At 42.1% G+C, this 20,995-nt stretch overlaps 1 protein-coding gene across 1 annotated transcript in view; it reads left to right on the top strand.

The window, feature by feature from the left end:
• Nucleotides 1-596: 596 nt before the first annotated feature.
• Nucleotides 597-20,995, top strand: part of fer1l6 (fer-1 like family member 6) — a 47,849-nt gene continuing 27,450 nt past the window's right edge. Inside the window, exons 1-15 of the mRNA XM_089002722.1 lie at nucleotides 597-631; nucleotides 3,623-3,708; nucleotides 5,903-6,014; nucleotides 6,275-6,329; nucleotides 7,850-7,981; nucleotides 8,092-8,154; nucleotides 8,243-8,321; nucleotides 8,861-9,017; nucleotides 11,505-11,691; nucleotides 16,999-17,100; nucleotides 18,538-18,628; nucleotides 18,705-18,819; nucleotides 18,891-19,125; nucleotides 19,237-19,345; nucleotides 20,509-20,713. Of these exons, the coding sequence (XP_088858848.1) occupies nucleotides 597-631; nucleotides 3,623-3,708; nucleotides 5,903-6,014; nucleotides 6,275-6,329; nucleotides 7,850-7,981; nucleotides 8,092-8,154; nucleotides 8,243-8,321; nucleotides 8,861-9,017; nucleotides 11,505-11,691; nucleotides 16,999-17,100; nucleotides 18,538-18,628; nucleotides 18,705-18,819; nucleotides 18,891-19,125; nucleotides 19,237-19,345; nucleotides 20,509-20,713 (1,763 nt within the window). The remainder of the gene's footprint in view (nucleotides 632-3,622; nucleotides 3,709-5,902; nucleotides 6,015-6,274; nucleotides 6,330-7,849; nucleotides 7,982-8,091; nucleotides 8,155-8,242; nucleotides 8,322-8,860; nucleotides 9,018-11,504; nucleotides 11,692-16,998; nucleotides 17,101-18,537; nucleotides 18,629-18,704; nucleotides 18,820-18,890; nucleotides 19,126-19,236; nucleotides 19,346-20,508; nucleotides 20,714-20,995) is intronic.

Here is a 20,995-nt window from a genome sequence, read left to right on the forward strand (position 1 = left end):
CGTGTTGGATTGTCTCAGGTGCCTCTTTGCACAACCTACACCTTGGGTCTTGTCTGGTGTGGTATATCCCTGCCTCTATGGCTCTGGTGTTCAGGGCCTGCTCTTGGGCAGCCAGGATGAGTGCCTCTGTGCTGTCCTTTAGGCCAGCCCTCTCTAGCCACTGATAGGACTTCTTGAGATCAGCCACTTCTGCTATGGTTCGGTGGTACATCCCGTGTAGGGGCTTTTCCTCCCATGATATATATATATATATATATATATATATATATATATATATATATATATATATATATATATATATATATATATATATATATATATATATATATATATATATGCTTTGTTTGGCAAGAGGAAGAGGTTTGACCATAAATATAAGATATATGTAAATATAAGAGCGCAGCATGAAGGTCAATGATTTGGAGACTAGAGCCAAAGGTGTTGAAGTTGGAAGGGTGTCCATCTCTGCCGTCTTTTGCATTGAAAAGAGCCATCGGGGAGTTTGCACTTGAAATAGTTTTACTGTTTTTTTTTTATTCAGTGGAGACGAAAAGTAATTAATTATGTGAAGGTTATTTAGTTTGATAGAGAACAAGATGGATACGACAGAAAGTCCTTTTACACAACAAGGGTGAGCAAATTTTTAGGGGGTTACAAATGTGTTCTGTGTATAAATTTTATTCATGTATTTTCTTAGCGAAAAAGGAAGCCTCCATTAAATTACAGGCATATCCTTTTTTGTGTTAACTAAAAGAAAATCTACATTATACATATTTGACAGTATATTGATGTCATTATTTTTATCACATATGATTGTTTCCCTTATGGGCAGCGGTCCAGTGGTTAGCGTGTAAACCTCACAATGCTGAGGTTGGGTGTGAGTTTGACCCTTTATAATGTGAGGTCGACAACATTTTCTGGAATCACAACGTACAGACTGGTGAAAGTTCTTCTTTTCTACTATTTAAAATGTAAACATGAAACTTTGCCCTTTGGACAGAAATTGAATATTCAAGAACCCAGAATGGGTCAATTAAAAAAAAAACAAAGTTGCAGCTCGAAATTGAAAATGAACAGTCGGCGCAACAAACAAGCTATCCATGAAGTCCTTTTATGATCTGATGCAATTTAAAGGACAACCTACGCCCTCGGACAAATTGTGTCCATAATTTGTAAAATCGCTTCAAATGACTTCTACTACGCGTATTTTACAAAGATTCCACCACATAAGACACCTATTGAAGATCCTAGATGGTTGCAATAGGTATTTGACACCTCAAACCGGTGGCCTTCCAATCCCAGGGCATACAGATGCTCACTGTCATACCTAGGGAGAATTAAAAGGGCTCAATCAACCTGCCATGCCATGCCATGCCACATTTGGAATGTCGGAGGAAACCGGGGTACCTGGAGAAAACCCACAGAAGCACAGGGAGGCCAAAACCGGGATGAATCGATGTCTTCTGACCTGTGAGGTGGAAGCGCTGTCACGGTTTGCAAGGAGGTGATGGCGGTGCTGGATCCCAAAAAGCAGCCACGAGGGAGCAGCAGGTTGTATTTGAGAAATTGTATTAAAATAATCTCAACAAGAACAAAATCTAAAACATCAAAATCATCTGAACAGAAAAATACAAAGTATCAAAGAAAACCAAGAGTAAAAGTCTGCCAGGATGAAACAAACTTCACAGGGTCCAAAAAACACATGCACAGCATCCAATGCAATGAATTCACTGCACAATGCAATGACCCGACACAGAATGATTGTGCCGGGAGTCCTTTTGACTCCCACTCATTGGAACGCCCAACACCTGCGTGGCTGCAGGCAGGGCCGACAGCGCTACCCGTTCGTCGGCAATTAGAACATGGCAGTCTGCCACTGATCGGGACGACCAGCACCTGTGCAGGTACAGGCGGGGCCGACAGCGCCACCCGTTGGTCGCCAACCAGATCTTGACAAGCGCTAACCACTCGTGGGGAGAACCTAAATATTTTCCCGACATTCCCAATGACTACTAGCCCTTGCCTCCTAGTCCAGAAGTAGAAGAAACACGAACCATCTAAACAAGGGGTCTCAAACTCACGGCCCGCGGGCCAACTGCGGCCCCTGGAAGAATATTTTGCGGCCCGCCTTGACATGAAAGAGTAATGTTAGTGCAGCCCGCGTGATTGATATAAATGAAACTTGTGTGTGGAGCTGAACACACCACTGAACAAACCATGGAACAAACCACCATTTTGGAGCTACAGAGAGAATTTAATCACAGATTTGCAGACTTCAAGACACACAAAGCCACATTTCAAATTTTTGCGGACCCATTCTCTTTTGATGTGCAAGATTTCCTGTGTTCCAAATGGAGCTCTGTGACCTACAGGGCCACTCTGCACTCAAAGCCAAGTTCAGGGATGTAAATGGAGAAGCAGACAAGCTTATCCCAGCTTCTCTGAACTTTCCCAAATGTTCAATGCGTCTTTTTGGGAGCACATACTGATGTGAGAAGCTCTTTTGTCCAGCTTGAACTTCAATAAGTCCTAGTACAGGTCCAAACTTACTGATGAGCATCTTCAAGTCCTACTCAGATTCTCCATTGCCTCCTCCCTTAAGCCAAATGTGGCTCGGCTTTGTGAAAAGAAGCGCTGCCAGGACTCGAGCAGCAATAAGTAGGCAAGAGAAGCCATGTTTAGGACAGTTCATGTTCAATATTTTATTGATGTTCAGAAAGTTAAAGGTTAAAGAACTGTGAATACAGACATTTGAAACTGTATTAAAATAATTAGTTTCCTGTGTTTTTTTTCAGTCGTCTGTGTCTGCCTTATTATTATAATTATTTTATTTATTTATTACTGGTTATTTTTTTTATTCATTTTTCTATTTATTTGTGTGTTAAAAATAAAAATTTTGAGAACATTGGAATGTTTTATCTGTGCTTTTCTTGTGGAAATCCTTATGCGGCCCAGCCTCGCCCAGACTCTGCCTCCAGCGGCTCCTGGGTAAATTGAGTTTGAGACCCCTGATCTAAACCTTCAATCGCTGGGAAACCAGCTTTATCAACTGAGCTCAAACCACTTAGCAAGAGCAACATGCTATTGTTGTCCTGCCAGTAGCTGGTCACATCACCAAGACAACTTGGGCGTCAGCAGATCAGCCGTTTCAGAAAGGCCCCCAGACACAGGCTGGCCTTCGTGTGACTTTGTGGCTCAGATTATAGCGTGATTTACCCGGTGACTGAAGATTTGGCTGTTTGCTATCTTGGTTCTTTGTGGTCTTGCTGGTAACACAAGCACAACACAAAAACACAACCAAACCATCTTTGGCAATGCATTTTTTTCAGGAATTTGTCTTTCATGACAGTATGATCTTGGTAAGTTTGTATTAGAATCTGCACATTTACAGATACAGGATGATTTGTTTGTTGTCTTCCACTGGGTGGGTAACGAATCTAGTGGCTCTCACGGTTGCTCTTGTAGTTGTAGCCAAGCATCTCTAGGATCACTGATGCTGAAGCGTATATCAGCTCATTGGTTTCCGTGATCGTTCCGGTCGGGATCGCTCTCAGTGTTGCATTCACAGTTTCCATGAGACTTTCAGGTGGTACTTCACATAGCCGTCTTCCACTGTGAGCAGAAAGGCAAAGCTGATATTCGGCCTGAAAGGCAAAAAGAAGAAGAAGGCCCACTCAGACTTAGTCCTGACAAATAAGGATGCTCTTGGTAAGTCATCACACACACACACACACACACACACACACACACACACACACACACACACACACACACACACACACACACACACACACACACACACACACACGCATGTGCGTACACACACACACACACACACACACACACACACACACACACACGTACGCACGCACGCAGACACACACACACAATCACACACACACTCAAATGCACACTCACACGCACAAACACAAATGTAAATACAGTGAGACATTGGCTTACGAACTTAATTGGTTCCCAGATAGAGTGTGTAAGGCGAAAAGTGTGTATCCCATTTTTTTCCCCATAGGAAATATTAAAATGAGAATAATCCGTTCCCAGGTCTCCACAAAATATAATTTTCAAATAAATAACCCTTAAAACTACACACAACATACCTTATTCTATGTATAAGAAATGTGCTATTGTATTGTAATGAAAGAAATACACTGCACTATGTAATAAAGTCACTTTATTTACATTTGTGATGGTCGTTGATGGCTGTTAATTGACACCTGTGCTTTCTGACTTGTAAGATCTTACGAAACTGAGGCATCACATTATCATTCATCATGTTGATGATTCTCATCGCCTTTTCTGGATGGAACTGTTCAATAAAAGCCTGCACAATAACTCCTGGATGGCCTGCTTCTGCTTGTCCCCTTGAAGGCAAATCAAATCATCTGTGTTGAGGACCTCATTATGGTCAGCAACAAGCTCCTCGATGTCATCTGCATCCACTTTGAGTCCCGTAGATGCTGGCAGAGATTTTATTACAACAAAAGGCGCAAGTCCGATGATTCCACGGACGCGGAATAAAACGCAACAAAAGAAGGCGGGCGGGGCGATCCGTCCAGCACATTCGCGATCAAACTTACGCCATCGCTGCTAACAATCACCTCGGCAAAGCAAACTCTTGAACTTGCCAGCACAAGACACAGCGAGGAACGAGGCATCGTAATCATGTCACTAGTGAGGTGACAGCGACTCGTTGAAATGTCCCAGTATCGGTGATGAGGGGATCACCACGCACACTACGCACATTCGCGATCCCGGAAAGCACCAAACTTATGCAATCGCGACTAACAATCGCCTCCGGCAAAGCAAACAGTTGGATTTGCCAGCACAAGACACAGTGAGGGTCGATGTGTCGTAATCCTGTCACTGATGAGGTGACAGCGACTCGTTGAAATGAAATTGAAGTGTCTTCTTCGGCTGGCAACGGTCGCGAGCGGCGGCCCCGCCCCAGCTGTAAACTCGCATGTGACAATTTCGGTGTCATTAGTCACGTGAAAGCATCGAAATAAGGCCTTTGTGTAAAGCTTTTCGGCGAAGGATGGTAGCAATGGTGAACAGTACCGGGCTCTTTATTTGTAGAATGGTCGTAGAAAGTTACTCTCAGGGAAGTGACACACAGCGTGAGAGATGTGTCAGGCTGAGATTCACATGACGGCCGCGGTGTGCACATGTGACGCCACAAACGCACACCTCGTTCGTGTTTCAATGATGTCCTTCTTCTCCTCGACGGTGATTATTGGGGGATCATCTTGCATTCATTTCCTAATAGTAAAATTATCTGCAAAAAGCTAATCGGAGGTGATTGACGTGTGAATTCAGAGAGAGGGGTTGTGGAAAGGTGCGCCGGCTGGAGCGCTGTTCGGTCGTGTGCTTCGCCGAAGATCCGAAGATCACTCCGCCAGATCCGAAGATCACTCCGCCAGCCATGGTGGGTGTGTATTGCGAAAAGAAGTGCGTTTAATTTTCATAAATTTGACGTTCGTCAACCAAAAAGTTCGTAAGGTAAGGTGTTCGTAAGCCGAGGTCTCACTGTACTGTATATCTGTGCTAACATTAACCATTGTGCATGCGTGCGTGCTGCTGAGGTAAAGAGACTCACCTTTGTCAAATAGTTACCTTTGTCACATGACCATGAAAGGTCACTTTTATTTATTTATCACCTGAATCCAACAGTATTGTTGTGTCCGGAGGAACGAGAGGAGACGACTTGCTTTGACCACTTTATTATCTTTATTGTGCCGCCATGTTCGTCAATTCGCGGGTGTGTCACCCTCCCAGCTTTAAGACACTGCTGCGACATTATGTACTGTAGCAGTGTGGCATATGCTACAAGTATTTCTTCATTTTTTTTCATATTGTACATCATCTTTTCTTTTTATTTCAAAAGACAGTGAAGTGGAGTTCAGTTCCGAAACATCACAGATGCCAGAGGACAAAAATGACAATGATCAACATGAATTCTCAGCCATTAGAGCCAGATTCATGCCCAACACCAAAAGGTTTGCTTACATCAAATGTGTTTTGATTGATGTCACGCTTCGTTTTATTCTGTGATTATTTATACTTAGCACAATATCCCAATTTCATTGGAATATGGTTTGTACGATTTAGATTAATGTATTTCATGAAGTAGCGCATCATATGACATACTTTATGACTTTTTCAATGTCCCTGTCATAATACAATACAATACAACAATACATATTGATTTATACAGCACTTTAACAACAGCTAATGATAATGTATCAACGTTGTCCAGGGGCAAATTCAACACTCGTATTCAGGATAATGAAGAGAAACCGCAGAGCTACCAGGTAAACACACACACACACACACGCACACACACGCACACACACACACACACACACACACACACACACACACACGCGCGCAGGAATTCACGCACACATACAAATCCTTTATGTGTGTGTGTGGTTGCGTGTGTGTGTATTGTGTTGTCAGATTATTTTCTTACAGACAGGGTATTGTAGGTGTTCAAATACCTGACATGTTTCGGTTTATACTTCCGCCTTCGTCAGAGTATACGGCGAAATTAGATATCAAGTAGACAGGATGAACTTAATACATCTAACACACGTCGTTTATGAAAAAAGCATTGAATCAAAAGTAAGAACAAAAAGATTCTTTAATCTTTGGGATGGCACATAATTGAAATTAGCTGCACCAACTGGTGCAGGCAGCTCGAGCGGATGGTAGAGGCGCGAGAGGAGAAGAGAGCGGCCGAGCTGTTTGGGAGAGCTTTTATAAAGATTGGCAGGATGTAACATCATTGATCGTATGTACAGTGATACCTCAGCTTACAAACGCTTTAACTCCAAACCTTTCACCTTACGAACATTAAATTCACGAGAATATAATTTTGGCAGATGAAATACTTTTCGGCAAACGAACCAAACCACACAGCGCCACGGTGGCTGGCGGACTAATTTTTGCCGGATGAACACCAAACCACACGGTCGAACAGCGCCACGGTGGCTGGCAGGCTAGTTTTCCACATGCACTTCCTTTGAATGCAGACGTGGTTTGTTATTGAGTGGAGTACTTTTGCTATTATGGGACCAAAAAAGACCCCACCACAGGCTAGCCGCTAGTGTTAAGCCGGAGAGGACACAAAAGAAAATACCAGTACGCTAAGTCAACTATTGCTACATGTGGCTAAGGGTGTTTCTGTGTTGTCCAAGCAACGGTTTCAGTCAATAGAAGAGGTTCAAAAACTTCTGTTGATTTGGATTAGCGAAAAGCAACTAGTATGAGTGAGGGTATTATCGCCGAGAACTTCACTCGGATATCATCAAGAAGCAACTACATCAACTACCATCACAAAGGTAAATAAAATGACTTTCTTATTCAGTAGTTTATTTCTTTAAGTACATTACAATAGCACATTTATTATATATAAAATAAGGTATATTTTGTGTATTTTAAGGCTTATTTAGTAGAAAATTATGTTTTACGGGGACCTGGGAACGGATTATTCTCATTTTTAATGGTTTCTTATGGGAAATAAATGTTTGGCAGACGAATTTTTCGCCTTGCACACTTTCTGGAAACCAATTAAGTTCGTAAACTGAGGTATCACTATATAATAAAACAGAGGTCAGAGAAAATAAGACGATGTTTAAAATGTGTTCGTATAGCGAATTGCGTTAACAGTGTCTCTCACACCAAAACATTTCTAAATATTTTGTATTTACGGCACTCTTAGTCAAAAAATGTCCCAAACCCTGGTGTAGAGATTACGCAATCAGAGGCACATAAATTTAAACGTGAATGACTGTTCATGAATACAATTTGTGCATTTCTGTGTGTGTAGATTGCTATTAACATCACAGAGGCCAAGCACCTGGTTGGTGAGAACATCGACCCCAGTGTCATGATTGAGATTGGCGATGAAAAGAAACAAACAACAGTCAAAGAAGGAACCAATGCTCCCTTTTACAATGAGGTGCGAGGACAAACAAAGTTAAATGACAAAGGGAACACTGCAATGAACAAAAATTATAGTGATCAGGCATGAGGCATCTAATGGAGTTAACCATCCTTTCTTGCTTTCAGTATTTTGTGTTTGACTTCTTTGCCATCAAAGAGATTTTCTTTGACAAAGTCATCAAGCTGACGGTGAGTTCAAATACAGGTCAGAGGAAGTTTTATAATTTTGTCAGATGCTTGAACGCCTCGTGGTTATTTTTCTCTTTTGATCTGCAAGGTGATGCACTCCAAGATGTTGAGGAGCTTCTCCATCGGCTCCTTTAAGCTGGACGTCTGGACAGTCTACAAACAACCAGGTGGCCATTATGGCAATATTAGATGTTGTCGCTTATGTGACCAATACAACTGGCTCAAATGTTGATCGTATGTCACTCCAACATTTATGGAAATTTTGCATCCCTGCCCCAAACCAAAGATCAAGATCAATAAAAAAAACGAGTCATGAAAATACTTAGGGTTTTATGATGAAACAAGAGTGACTGAATACTATCGAGCGGTCTAGAAAATAACACTCAAAGCATCAAGCCAGGGGGGTCAATAATCAGAAGGGCAACTTGGCAGCTTGGCAGTCCATAAATACTTAGTAGGCTTGATTGGTCAATGTGTAAGAGGTGCACCTGCTGGAGGGAAACTCCCTTCACTCCAACTGGGACTGAAACAAAACAGACACATATGACAATCGATACCTGACGTGATCATTCATTTTACACACTAACGTATTGGTACACATTCCAACTTTAATAAATAAAAATGCAAGATTGAGGTCATCTGGTCATCACAATGTGTAAGATCAATATGGGCTTTCCTTGACTTGATTTTTATTTTTGTATTTGAGGTCACCAATTCATCAACAAGTGGGCAATGCTAACGGCCCCTTGTGACATCAGCGCTGGGTGCAAAGGTTACGTCAAGTGTGACATTTGTGTCTCGGCAAAGGGTGAGGCCATGCAACCCGGAATGAAAGCCAGTGATGCAGAGGAACAAATAGAAAAGTATGTAGTTAAGTTTGGTTAATGTTTGGGCTCAATGTCAATATTGATCTTAGTTTTACTCCCTGGTGCTTTCTACTATCTATGAGACTACAGTGATATCTCATCTTACGAACTTAATTGGTTCCCAGAATGTGTGTAAGGCAAAAAGTGTGTCTTCCAAACATTAATTTCCCATAGGAAACAATTAAAAAAGGGGAATAATCCGTTTCCCGGTCCCCATAAAACATGATTTTCTACTAAATAAGCCTTAAAGGACAATCGTCGCCTCCGGACAAGGTGTGTCGATAATTTGTAAAATCACTTCAAATGACTTCTACTGAGCATATTTTACAAAGATTCCACCGCATATAGCTATATTGTACGTTTTAAGACTCGCGCTGAATATTCAGGAAGTCAGGGGAGTTCCCACGTCACAGAGGGATCGCCCCTGACCGAGAAAGCGACACACAATGCATTTTGCTGTACTTTGCTTGGTCTGAAAATTTCGTGTTGACCCGTGTTGATGGCGAAATTAGAAGGAAAACACATAAATAACGCGATGGTGAATCGTGTGTTGCAACAAGACTACTATTTAATACAAGTTGACAGTTCCCAGCAGACAAATCAGCCCATTTGCATTTTCTTGGACACTACATTGGAGTCCTGACGGCTTGAATTGATACGGGAGGACTTCTTTAATCCATTGCAAACATTTATGCTTTCCTCTTCACAACTATTTGAATCATATTCATAACTGGATGAGTAACAAGAAAGCATCTTCTCCGAAGCGGAAGCCATTGTTTTGATTCTAGAGCAAGGCAAGACGTCATAGCGTGATGTCACGAACATGGGGGCGGGGCCTTCTGAAACTCGGCTTCTCAGAGGTCATTTTGAAGTAGTTTTGGGACACGTTTACTCATTTTTATTGGTGTTTTGCATTTGACTAAAAATATCAACCTGTGTGTTTTGGATATTTTAGATGCTATAAAACGTTTTTCTGATGTCAGTTAGGAAACAAAAAAATTGTGTCGGTTGTCCTTTAAAACTACACAAAATATACCTTATTTTATGTATAATAAATGTGCTATTGTATTGTAATTAAATAAACTGTACTGTGTAATGTCGTTTTATTTACCTTTGTGATGGTCGTTGTAGTTGCCTCTTGATGATATCCGAGTGAAGTTCCTGTGCTTTCTCTGTGATAATAGCCTCACTAACACGGTCCCCTGCGAGCTGCTTTTCGTTAATCTAAATCAACAGAAGTTTTCCAACCTCTTCTATTGCCTGAGACCGTTGCTTAGACAACACAGAAACACCCTAAGCCACACGTAGCAATGGTCGACTTAGCATACTGGTACTGGGACACGAAGTCACAAGCACACCTCGTTCGTGTTTCTCGATGAGCTCCTTCTTCTGCTCGACCGTAATTTGGTTTTGTGTCCTCTTCGGCTTAATACTAGCCTGTGGTGTTTTTTTTTTCGGTCCCAAAAAAACAAAAGTATCCACTCGATAGATGAAAAGGTTTCTTCAGCCGTCATCCGTCCTTTTTATGAAGGTGTCGGACGTTTCGCTTCTTATACAAGATGCATCTTCAGCGAACTAAAGTCTTACTGGTAGTATCGGCCCGATATATATATATCCCTAATGTCCAGACATAGTGGCGCGGGACACTGCTATGATAGGTCCCTACTCTCAGGTTGGGGGGAGCAGAGGACCACTCCCTGCGGCCCCACCAATTGTTCCTACATTCCTGACTAACGACTGGCCTGATTGCCCCACTCCCTCCGGTATCCCCTCATCAGCATTACGAATGTTGCCTAACCTATGTTGCCTAAGCAGGCTATTGTATGAACGATCCAAATTGAACTTCACCCCACCAAACCGGTTTAATGACGGATTTAGTTGTTTTCTGTAAATCACTTCTTTTACTCCACTTTCAAACCATCTATGTTCTTTCGCTAAGATTTTAACCTCATTGTCGTCAACTGAGTGGTTGCTAGCTTTTAGGTGCATATGTACTGCCGATTGAGGATTTGAAGAAGCATCTTGGATAAGAAGCGAAACGTCCGACACCTTCAAAAAAAGTACAGATGACGGCTGAAGAAACCTTTTCATCGATGGACCACTCCTGTACGACTGAGAGCTTACACAGACGTATCCACTCGATAGCAAACCGCATATGCCACGTATGCACTCAGAGAAAGGTTGTGTGGAAAAGTAGTCCGGCAGCCACAGTGGCGCTGTTCGGCCATGTGGTTTGGTTCTTCCGCCGAAAACTAGTTCGTATGCTAAGCTTATATTCTCGCGAATTCGTTAACTATAGCGTTCGTAAGCCGAGGTATCACTGTACTTTATTTCCTGTATATAATAGTTGTCCATGTTACGCTCTTTATTACAGCTTCAGCTGTTGTTAAAGTGCTATATAAATCAATATATATCGTATTGTATTGTATCGCTTTTCATGTGAATAGACCTCTGGTTTTTACATGTTTTAAATACTTTTACTAGGAACCTCTTATTACCAGAAGGATTCCCGTCGGAACGTCCTTGGGCTCGTTTTTCTGTGAGGGTTTATCGAGCGGAAGGTCTTCCTCGCAACAACTCCAGCATCATGGCCAACGTCACGAAGGCTTTCATTGGAGACAACACAGCGCTCATAGACCCGTTTGTGGTTGTTAGCTTCTTCAAACAAATGGTGGGTACCAGATCAGTAGTGTGCGGAGCATTATTAATATTGTTCATATAAACTATTGGAATAATTAAAATTATCTTGCGGTGTTTATATTTGATGTATCCAATGCTCTTTGGTTATATGGAACAAGAAATTTTGAACAGGTGTTGGAGAATTAAATTGTAGTTTTCTTATTGTTATAAATTACCGAATCTTTTTTTGAATCATTCACCCAAAAAATAATCAACTTCTTCTTCTTTTCCTTTCGGCTTTTCCCCTCAGAGATAGCCACAACGAATCAATGTCCTCCATCTATCCCGGTTTTGTGCATCCTCTTCTCTCACACCAGCTACCTTCATGTCCTCTTTGACCACATCCATAAACCTCCTCTTCGGTCTTCCTCTCGGTCTCCTGCCTGGCAGTTCAAGGCTCAGCATCCTTTTCCCGATATAGTCACTCTCTCTCCTCTGGACATGTCCAAACCATCTCAGTCTGGCCTCTCTGACTTTGTCTCCAAAGCCTCTAATATGAGTTGTCCCTCTAATGTACTCATTCCTGATCCTATCAAACCTGGTCACTCCCAAAGAAAACCTCAACATCTTCAGCTCTACTACCTCCAGCTCTGCTTCCTGTCTTTTCTTCAGGAAGCAGAGCTGGAGGTAGCAGAACACAATTGATATATATATATATATATATATATATATATATATATATATATATATATATATATATATATATACAGTAAAGTCTCGTTATATCGATATCGGTTATATCGATAGTACCGCTTATTACGATACTATTTTCATTTCCCTTGCACATTTCTAGTCTTTTTATGTATAATTAGTACCGTTTAGTACGATACCCGGTTATTACAATAATCCGGTTATTACAATAATCCGGTTATTACGGTGCTCCTTTTCATCCCCCGCCGGCCATTTTTGTTGTTTATATCGATATATCCGTCGCGCCATTGGTCAACTTGGTCACGTGTCTTGTTACGTGAGCCGCCAACGGTCGCGCCATTGGTCGACTTGGTCACATGAGCCGCCATCGTTCGCGCTATTGGTCGACTTGGCCGTGTGACTTTGTCACGTGACACGCCATCGGTCGCGCCATTGGTCAACTTGGTCACGTGTCTCGGTTACGTGTCACGCCATCTGTCGCGCCATTGGTCTACTTGGTCAGGTGACTTGGTTACGTGCCCAGCACCCGTGTAGCAGAGCCATTTTCATTTTCAGACGCTAGCTCGTGTGTAGCAGACGAGATTGAAGTGTTTGTGTTAAAAGGTAAAAATGGGAAGCAGAAGAAGATTGATTACTTTTTTAAATTGTATACATAATACAGTAAGATGTAAGCGTTGCAGTTTCCCTGTTGTGTTATGTACATGCCCACTGTACTGTATATGAATGCAATCGTTTTTTTGCAACAATGTTTCTTGTTTTGTCTGCTGAAGCGCGATGATTTTGAAAATTATTAACATTCCCTACTGTGTATTAAAGGACAGCCGATGTCACTTTTTATTCAAATGCAAATAAAAATGACTTCACGCCAAGACGTCTTGCATTGCTTGTGAATCCAAACAATGGCTTCAGATTCGGATAATATGCTTTCTTGTTACACATCCAGTTATGAATATGTTTCAAATACACTGTAGTTCTGAAGATTAAAGCATACATGTTTACAATCATTAAAGAATTATATGTGCCATTTTGAGGCAACATTGGGGGAACATCTCTCACCCAAAAAAAAGGGAGCTAATGGCCAGCTCCGTTTCTTATATGGCGCTTGGCTGCCCTCTTTTGGCGGCTTTTGTTTAATGCAGTTCGGCGCAGGATCGGATATATCGATAGTCCCGGTTATATCGATATTTTTTCGGGCTCCCTTGAATATCGATATAACGAGACTTTACTGTATATATATATATATATATATATATATATACAGGGACAGTCACACCCATGGTGGGTCTTTTTTTCAGTGGCACTGTCTCCAGTCCAAACATCATGGCTGGTCTCACCACGGTTTTATACACTTTTCCTTTCATCCTAGCTGAAACCCTTCTATCACACATCACACCTAACATTTTTCTCTAGCCGCTCCAGCCTGCCTGGACACGCTTCTTCACCTCTTTTCCACGCTCTCCATTGCTCTGGACAGTTGACCCCAAGTACTTGAAATCCTCCACCTTCTTTGTCTCTTCTCCCTGTAGCATCACTCTTGCACTTGGATCCCTCTCATTCACACACATATATTCCGTCTTGCTGCGACTGATCTTCATTCCTCTCCTTTCCAGGGCATATCTCCACAGCCCTAGTTTCTCCGCCACCTGTTCCCTGTTCTCGCTACAGATCACAATGTCATCTGCAAACATCATGGTCCAAGGAGATTCTTGTCTAATATCGTCTGTCAGCCTGTCCATCACCATAGCAAACAAGAAGGGGCTCAGAGCTGACCCCTGGTGGAGTCCCACCTCCACCTTGAATTCCTCAGTCATACCGATAGCACACCTCACAACTGTCTTACAGTCATGATACATGTCTTATACCGCTCTAACATACTTTTCCGTCACTCCAGACTTCCTCATGCAATGCCACAGCTCTTCTCTGGGCACCCTGTCATACGCTTTCTCCAGATCTACAAAGACACAATGCAATTCCTTCTGACCTTCTCTGTACTTCTCTATCAGCATTCTTAAAGCAAACACTGCATCTGTCGTACTCTTTTTTTGGCATGAAGCCATACTGCTGCTCACAAATGTTCACTTCTGCTCTTAGTCTAGCTTCAACTACTCTTTCCCAGAGTTTCATTGTATGGCTCATCAACTTTATTCCTCTGTAATTAGTACAACTCTGCATATCTCCTTTGTTCTTAAAAATGGGCACGAGTACACTTCGTCTCCATTCTTCAGGCATCTGTTCACCATCTAAGATCTTGTTGAATAACCCAGTCAGGAACACCACCGCCACCTCTCCAAGACACTTCCATACCCCGATTGGTAAATCATCAGGCCCCAGTGCCTTTCCCCCCTTCATCCTCTTCAACGCCTTCCTCACTTCATCCTTGCTAATGTTTGCTACGTCTTGGTCCACAACAGTCACGTCTTCTACTCTTTGTTCCTTCTCATTTTCCTCATTCATCAATTCTTCAACGTACTCTTTCCATCTTGCCATCACACTACTGGCACCTGTTAATACATTGCCACCTCTATCCTTAATTACCCGAACCTGCTGCAGGTCCTTACCATCTTTGTCTCTCTGTCTCGCCAGCCTGTAAAGATCAGTCTCACCTTCCTTGCTGTCCAGCCGAGCATACAAGTCATCATAGGCCTCTTGTTTGGCCTTTGCCACCTTTACTTTAACCGTGCGCTGCATCTCCTTGTACTGCTGTCTACTCTCGTCCGTCCTCTCAGTGTCCCACTTCTTCTTTGCTAACCTCTTTCTCTGTATACACTCCTGCACCTCCCCATTCCACCACCAAGTCTCCTTATCTACCTTTCTTCCACTCGATACACCAAGTACTTTCCGACCTGTGTCTCTGATTATGTTCGCTGTAGTTTGCCAGTCATCTGGAAGGACCTCTTGCCCACCCAGTGCTTGTCTTACCTCCTTCCTAAATGTCATGCAACACTCTTCCTTTTTCAACGTCCACCATTTTGTCCTCACTTCAGCCTTTGGTTTCTTCATCTTCCTCACTGCCAGCGTCATCCTACACACCACCAACCTATGCTGTCTGGCTACACTCTCACCAACCACTACTTTGCAGTCACTGATTTCCTTTAGATGGCGCAGTTGACACAAAATGTAGTCTACCTGTGTACTTCTGCCTCCACTCTTATAGGTCACCCTATGTTCCTGTCTCTTCTGAACGAAAGTATTCACAATAGCCATTTCCATTCTCTTAGCAAAGTCAACCACCATCTGTCCTTCAGCGTTCCTCATCTGGAGTCCAAACCTGCCCGTCACCTCCTCCTCATCTTTGTTTCCTGCGCCAACATGTCCATTGAAGTCTCCACCAATTACAACCCTCTCACTTCTCGGGATGTTCTGTATGACTTCATCAAAGTCCAACAAAAATTACTTGTGGGGCATAACCACAAACAACATTGAACATCACACCTTCAATTTCTAGCTTCAGACTCATCATTCTACCTGATACTCTTTTTACTTCTAAGACATTCCTAACAAACTCCTCTTTTAAGATAACCCCGACTCCATTTCTCTTTCTGTCTTCACCATGATAGAACAACTTAAACCCTTACCCTAAGCTTCTAGCCTTGCTCCCTTTCCACCTGGTCTCCTGGACACACAGTATGTCTACCTTCCTTCTCTGCATCATGTCAACCAGCTCTCTACCTTTACCTGTCATTGTTCCGACATTCAAAGTTCCTACTCTTCGTTCAATACTCTTGGTGTTCCATTTCTCTCTTTTCCTCCGGGCACACCTCCCTCCTCTCCTTCTTCGACCAACAGTAGTCCATTTTCCACTGGCACCCTGAAGGTCAACAGTACCAATGGCCGCCGTTGTTAACCCGGGCCTCGACCGATCCGGTATGGGATTCATAGGTTTGATTCGCATATTTGTTTTGGCAAACTTTTTTACGTCGGATGCCCTTCCTGACAACCGTCTGTATTTATCCGGGCTTGGGACCGGCACAATAAGACACTGGCTTGTGCCCCCTTGTGGCTACATTCCAAAACATAATCAACTATACAGTAAAATAAATAAAATAAATAAATAAAACTAACACTAAACCTAATAACAAGGTAAAAAAAAATCAACTGTAATTGAGCAAAAAAAAAAATTTATTGAAAAATAAAACAATAATTTTAAAAGAATGCTCAGTACATGTCGACTTCACAGTTCAATTCCACCTCCAGCTTCCCTGTTTGGAGTTTGCATGATCTCTTCTGCGTGGGTTTTGTCAAGGTATTCTCGTTTCCTTTCATATTCCAAAAACATGCATATCAGGCTGATTGAACATACAAAATTGTTCCTACGTGTGAGTGTGAGAGCAAATGGTTGTTCGTCTGTGTGCCTTTAGATTGGCTGGCAACTACTATTTGAAGGTGTCCACGGCCGACTGCCCGAAAATAGCATGGATAGGCTTCAGATAGGAGAATGAATGAATAAAAAACTTTTTTTAAAACACCCGTCACTAATTACAACTACTTGAAATACCCGTACTAGCTGGAAAAAAAACAGTCAAAACAAAATAAAGCAAATATTCAAAGATCCCAAACTATTCTATCCCTGCTGAATACCTTCTTCAAAAACAGCATTTCCTCATGTAACACATAACACAGCCCACCTCCTCTCTGTCTCAACTCCAAGGGACGCACTTCCACACAAAAGTCCAATGCAGATCCAGTGTGGAATGAACAGATCGTCTTCACAGAGATGTTTCCTCCTCTGTGCCAGAGGATGAAGATCCAGGTGTGGACACTTCTGCCTTTCAATTCATGTGTTTTGGAATTTGTATATAAAGAATATCAAGTCTCTCTGAGGTTGTACACCTTGGTTCGGCAATTGTTTCTACAGTTGATTAAATCAGTGCAACAATTTAGCAACTCCACTTAAGGAACCAACGTTTACCACGTCGGTTGGGCGAAATCAACACCTCTCTGTTCAACATTTGACTGACAGCATTACATAGCAAAGTAACTCCTTTCGCCGCATCTGAGATTTAGGTTGGACAGTTGAATGAGTTTGACAGTTTAATGATGCAATTTCACAGTGGAGAAAATAAGTTCACCCATTGAGTTATCAGAACCCACAGGAGTTATCAGAACCCTACAGCATAGGGCTAAACTAATACCGACAAGGATCAAAGGTAGAGAAAAGGAGTCAAACATATCAGGAGGGCACTCACAAACTGTGGGTACCCTCAGTGGTCTTAACAAACGTCTAAAGGAAAGAATAGGGATAGAATGAAATTCTGAAGATACTAAAAGGAGGGGAGTAGCAGTACCTTACATTGCATGAGTTTCTTAAAAACTACAGAGTACTTTGGCAACACAAAATTCCTACTTATTTCAAATCGATAGACACACGAACACTTTAAGGCAAACATTAGTGCATCCAAAAGATAGGCTGCCAAATGAAAACCAAAGTAACGTAGTTTATTCAATGCATTGTAAAAGTGAAAATTGTAAAGAGCAATACATTGGGGAGACTAAACAAATACTGAAAAAAAAAGACTTTATCAACATCGCAGGGATAATATTAGTGGGCCTTAATCGGCAGTACATATGCACCTAAAAGCTAGCAACCACGCATTAGACGACAATGAGGTTAAAATCTTAGCAAAAGAAAATCAATGGTTTGAAAGGGGAGTAAAAGAAGCTATTTTCATAAAACAGCAAAATCATTCACTTAACCGCCATGGTGGGGTGAGGTTCAATTTGGATCCTTCGTACAACAAACTGCTTAGGCAACATAGGCTTAGTTATGCTGATGAGGTGATACCAGAGCAAATGGGGCAATATGGCCAGTCGTAGACCTCATACTCAGGCAGGACAATAGAAGTAATCAGTCAGGACAATACAAGTAATCAGTGGCGCCGCAGGGAGTAGTCCTCTGCTCCCCCCCAACCTGAGAGCAGGGACCAATCATAGCAGAGTTCGGCACCGCCACGTCTGGACAGTGGGGATATATATATGGGGCCGAAACTACCAGCAGGACTTTAGTTCGCTGAAGAAGCATTTTGGAAGAAGCTAAACGTCCGACACCTTCAAAGTACAGATGACGGCTGAAGAAACCTTTTAATCGATTCACCCATTGAGTAACTGTTGTACAACATTGTGAACTATTGTAAACATTGAAAACAAGTCTGGGCGTCCATGTTCTTATCCAAAACTTGCCTCCTCATAGGTTTGGGATGAAGGAAGTATGAGCAACGTTGCCATAGGAACCCATTATGTTGATCTGAGACGCATCTCTAATGAGCAGGATGGTGACAGAGGTAAGGCAGCAGATTTGCATTGAGCAATTTAGGAAAGTTTTGCTGGAATGTAACAGTAGTCTTGATGTTTGTACAGGATTTTTGCCAACTTTTGGTCCCGCCTGGATTAATTTGTATGGCTCTGTCAGAAACTCTCTGGGTGACGACACAGCCGAACTTAACGAGGGCATTGGGGAGGGTGTCTCTTATCGGTTTGTTAAAAATATTGGTGATTATGACAATAAAGAAACAACCAATCAAGTAGATGAAATTCTGCCTCCAGAGGGCGTGTCTTTTTGGAGCTCGCAGTGGAGATCCTATCAGGCGGGTCAGGCCCAGAGTCCAAACTAGCCCAACTGATGAAGCCTGTAAGACATGCAAAGGTAGTAAAAGTGGGAGGGAAGGACAATAAGACCCCAGCAGCCGTAGGAGTAACTGGGGGGACATCTGGAGGTCCAGCTGATGACGACAAAGGGAAAGCGGTTGCGGAGGTTCTTCCTGTGGAATGTCCGCCAACAGTAAGAACACGATTCCTCAAAGGTTATTCATAGCAAAGTGTTGATCAGGACAGGGAGCAGATGATTTAAGATGTGTGGTTACCATTATCATTAAGATTTGTTTTTTATTAGATAAATACAGAGAACAGAGAGGATTTCCTGCTTTTTGGGGCCCTGTTTGAAGCCACCATGATTGACAGAAAGATTGGAGACAAGCCGGTAACCTTTGAGTTCTCACTCGGTAGGTGAAGCAATAAACTTATCCTGTGACTGTAAAATGTCTTTGAGAGTTTTGAAAGGTGCTTATAAATGAAATGTATTATTATTATTATTATTATTATTATTATTATTATTATTATTATTATTATTATTATTATTATTATTTATTATACCATATCATTTTATACGGGTGGCCGTTGGTTGAATGGTTAGCACATCGATCTCACAGTGCAGATTTATGGGGTTTAATTCCAGTTCTGGCCTCCCTGTGTGGCGTTTGGTTGTTCTCCTCTGGCCTGCATGGGTTTTCTCCAAGTACTCCGGTTTCCTCCCACATTCCAAAAACATGCACGTCAGGTTGATTGAACACTCTAAATTGTCCCTATCTATGGGTGTGAATGTGAATGGTTGTTCGTCTCTTTGTACCCTGGGATTGGCTGGCAACCGGTTCAGGGTGCCCCCCACTCACATCCCAAAGACAGCTGGGATAGGCTCCAGCACGGCCCACGACCCTTGAGAGGATAAAGTGGATGAGAAAATGGATGAATGGAAATTGCATACATGGGAGTATGTACACTTGTATATTATGAAGTCAATTTTATTACTTCACTATGTGCTCATTGTCCTTAAAGCTAGCTATTTGTTATCTAGTTGGCTGGCTATCTAGCTGGCTATCTAGCTGGGTATCTAGCTGGGTTCCTAGCTAGCTATATATTTGCTATCTATTAGCAATTTAGCTGGTTGGCCATCTATCTAGCTAGCTAGCTAGCTATTAGGTATCTATCTATTAGCTAGATAGCTTTCTATACACAGTATTTGAGTTATTCCGGGTTGAGTGAACGCTGGCGTGTGTGGCTGCCGCTGCTCACCCACCAAAAACTGACTGAAAAGTGACCTTGAGAGTTTTGAAAGGCACTTACAAATGAAATGTATTATTATTATTATTAAAAAAAATCTAGCCCATCACTAAACAAGTCATGGTCACTTGTATAGATAGTTGCACTGTGCTTCAATAACAAGGGGGTTATTTCTAACTTTCTCAGTAGTACGATTGTATGTGGCCAGGTTGTGCCATTTGGCTTGCAGCTTTAATTATTATTAGTTATGTATTTGCGGTTGAAGTTGTCTCAGACATTTAGTTTCACCATCAGTGATTATGGTTCTCTGCTATATTTTGTTGCAAAGGGAATTGCGGTAACGTGGAGGAGGCTGTAAGCCAGCACAGCCCAAGCACCCTGAGTCCCACGCTCAGCCGCAGAAGGCAGGCACAAGATTTCTCAGACAGGAACTCCGCTTCCTGCCCACTGTTACCCAGAGAATCTCAAGACCTCAGCGGGACCTTTAAGTCAACCACACGTCCCCAGAAACCGCTCCTCGTTGAAGGAAACAGGTGGATGCTGTAATGAGGGAATTTTTCTAATTCAGACAGTACATCAAACAAAAACCACGATCAAAATAGATGATTTGGAACTGAACGTGAATTGCCATTACATGCCAAGGAATGAAGAAGATACTTTAAATAGATGGCCCCTCAAGCATAAACCACCACTCGATAAGTGCTGCAAACATGTAGAGTAGATAAAAAAAAATTCTTCACTTTGGAAAAAAATGGTCATTTGTATCTATAATGCTTTTTGATAAGACAATTCAGTAACAACTGAATATCATGAAA

This window comes from Hippocampus bargibanti, linkage group LG08 (assembly GCF_051943395.1).
Source record: "Hippocampus bargibanti isolate YZ-2025 linkage group LG08, ASM5194339v1, whole genome shotgun sequence".
Classification (NCBI taxonomy): Eukaryota; Metazoa; Chordata; class Actinopteri; order Syngnathiformes; family Syngnathidae; genus Hippocampus; species Hippocampus bargibanti.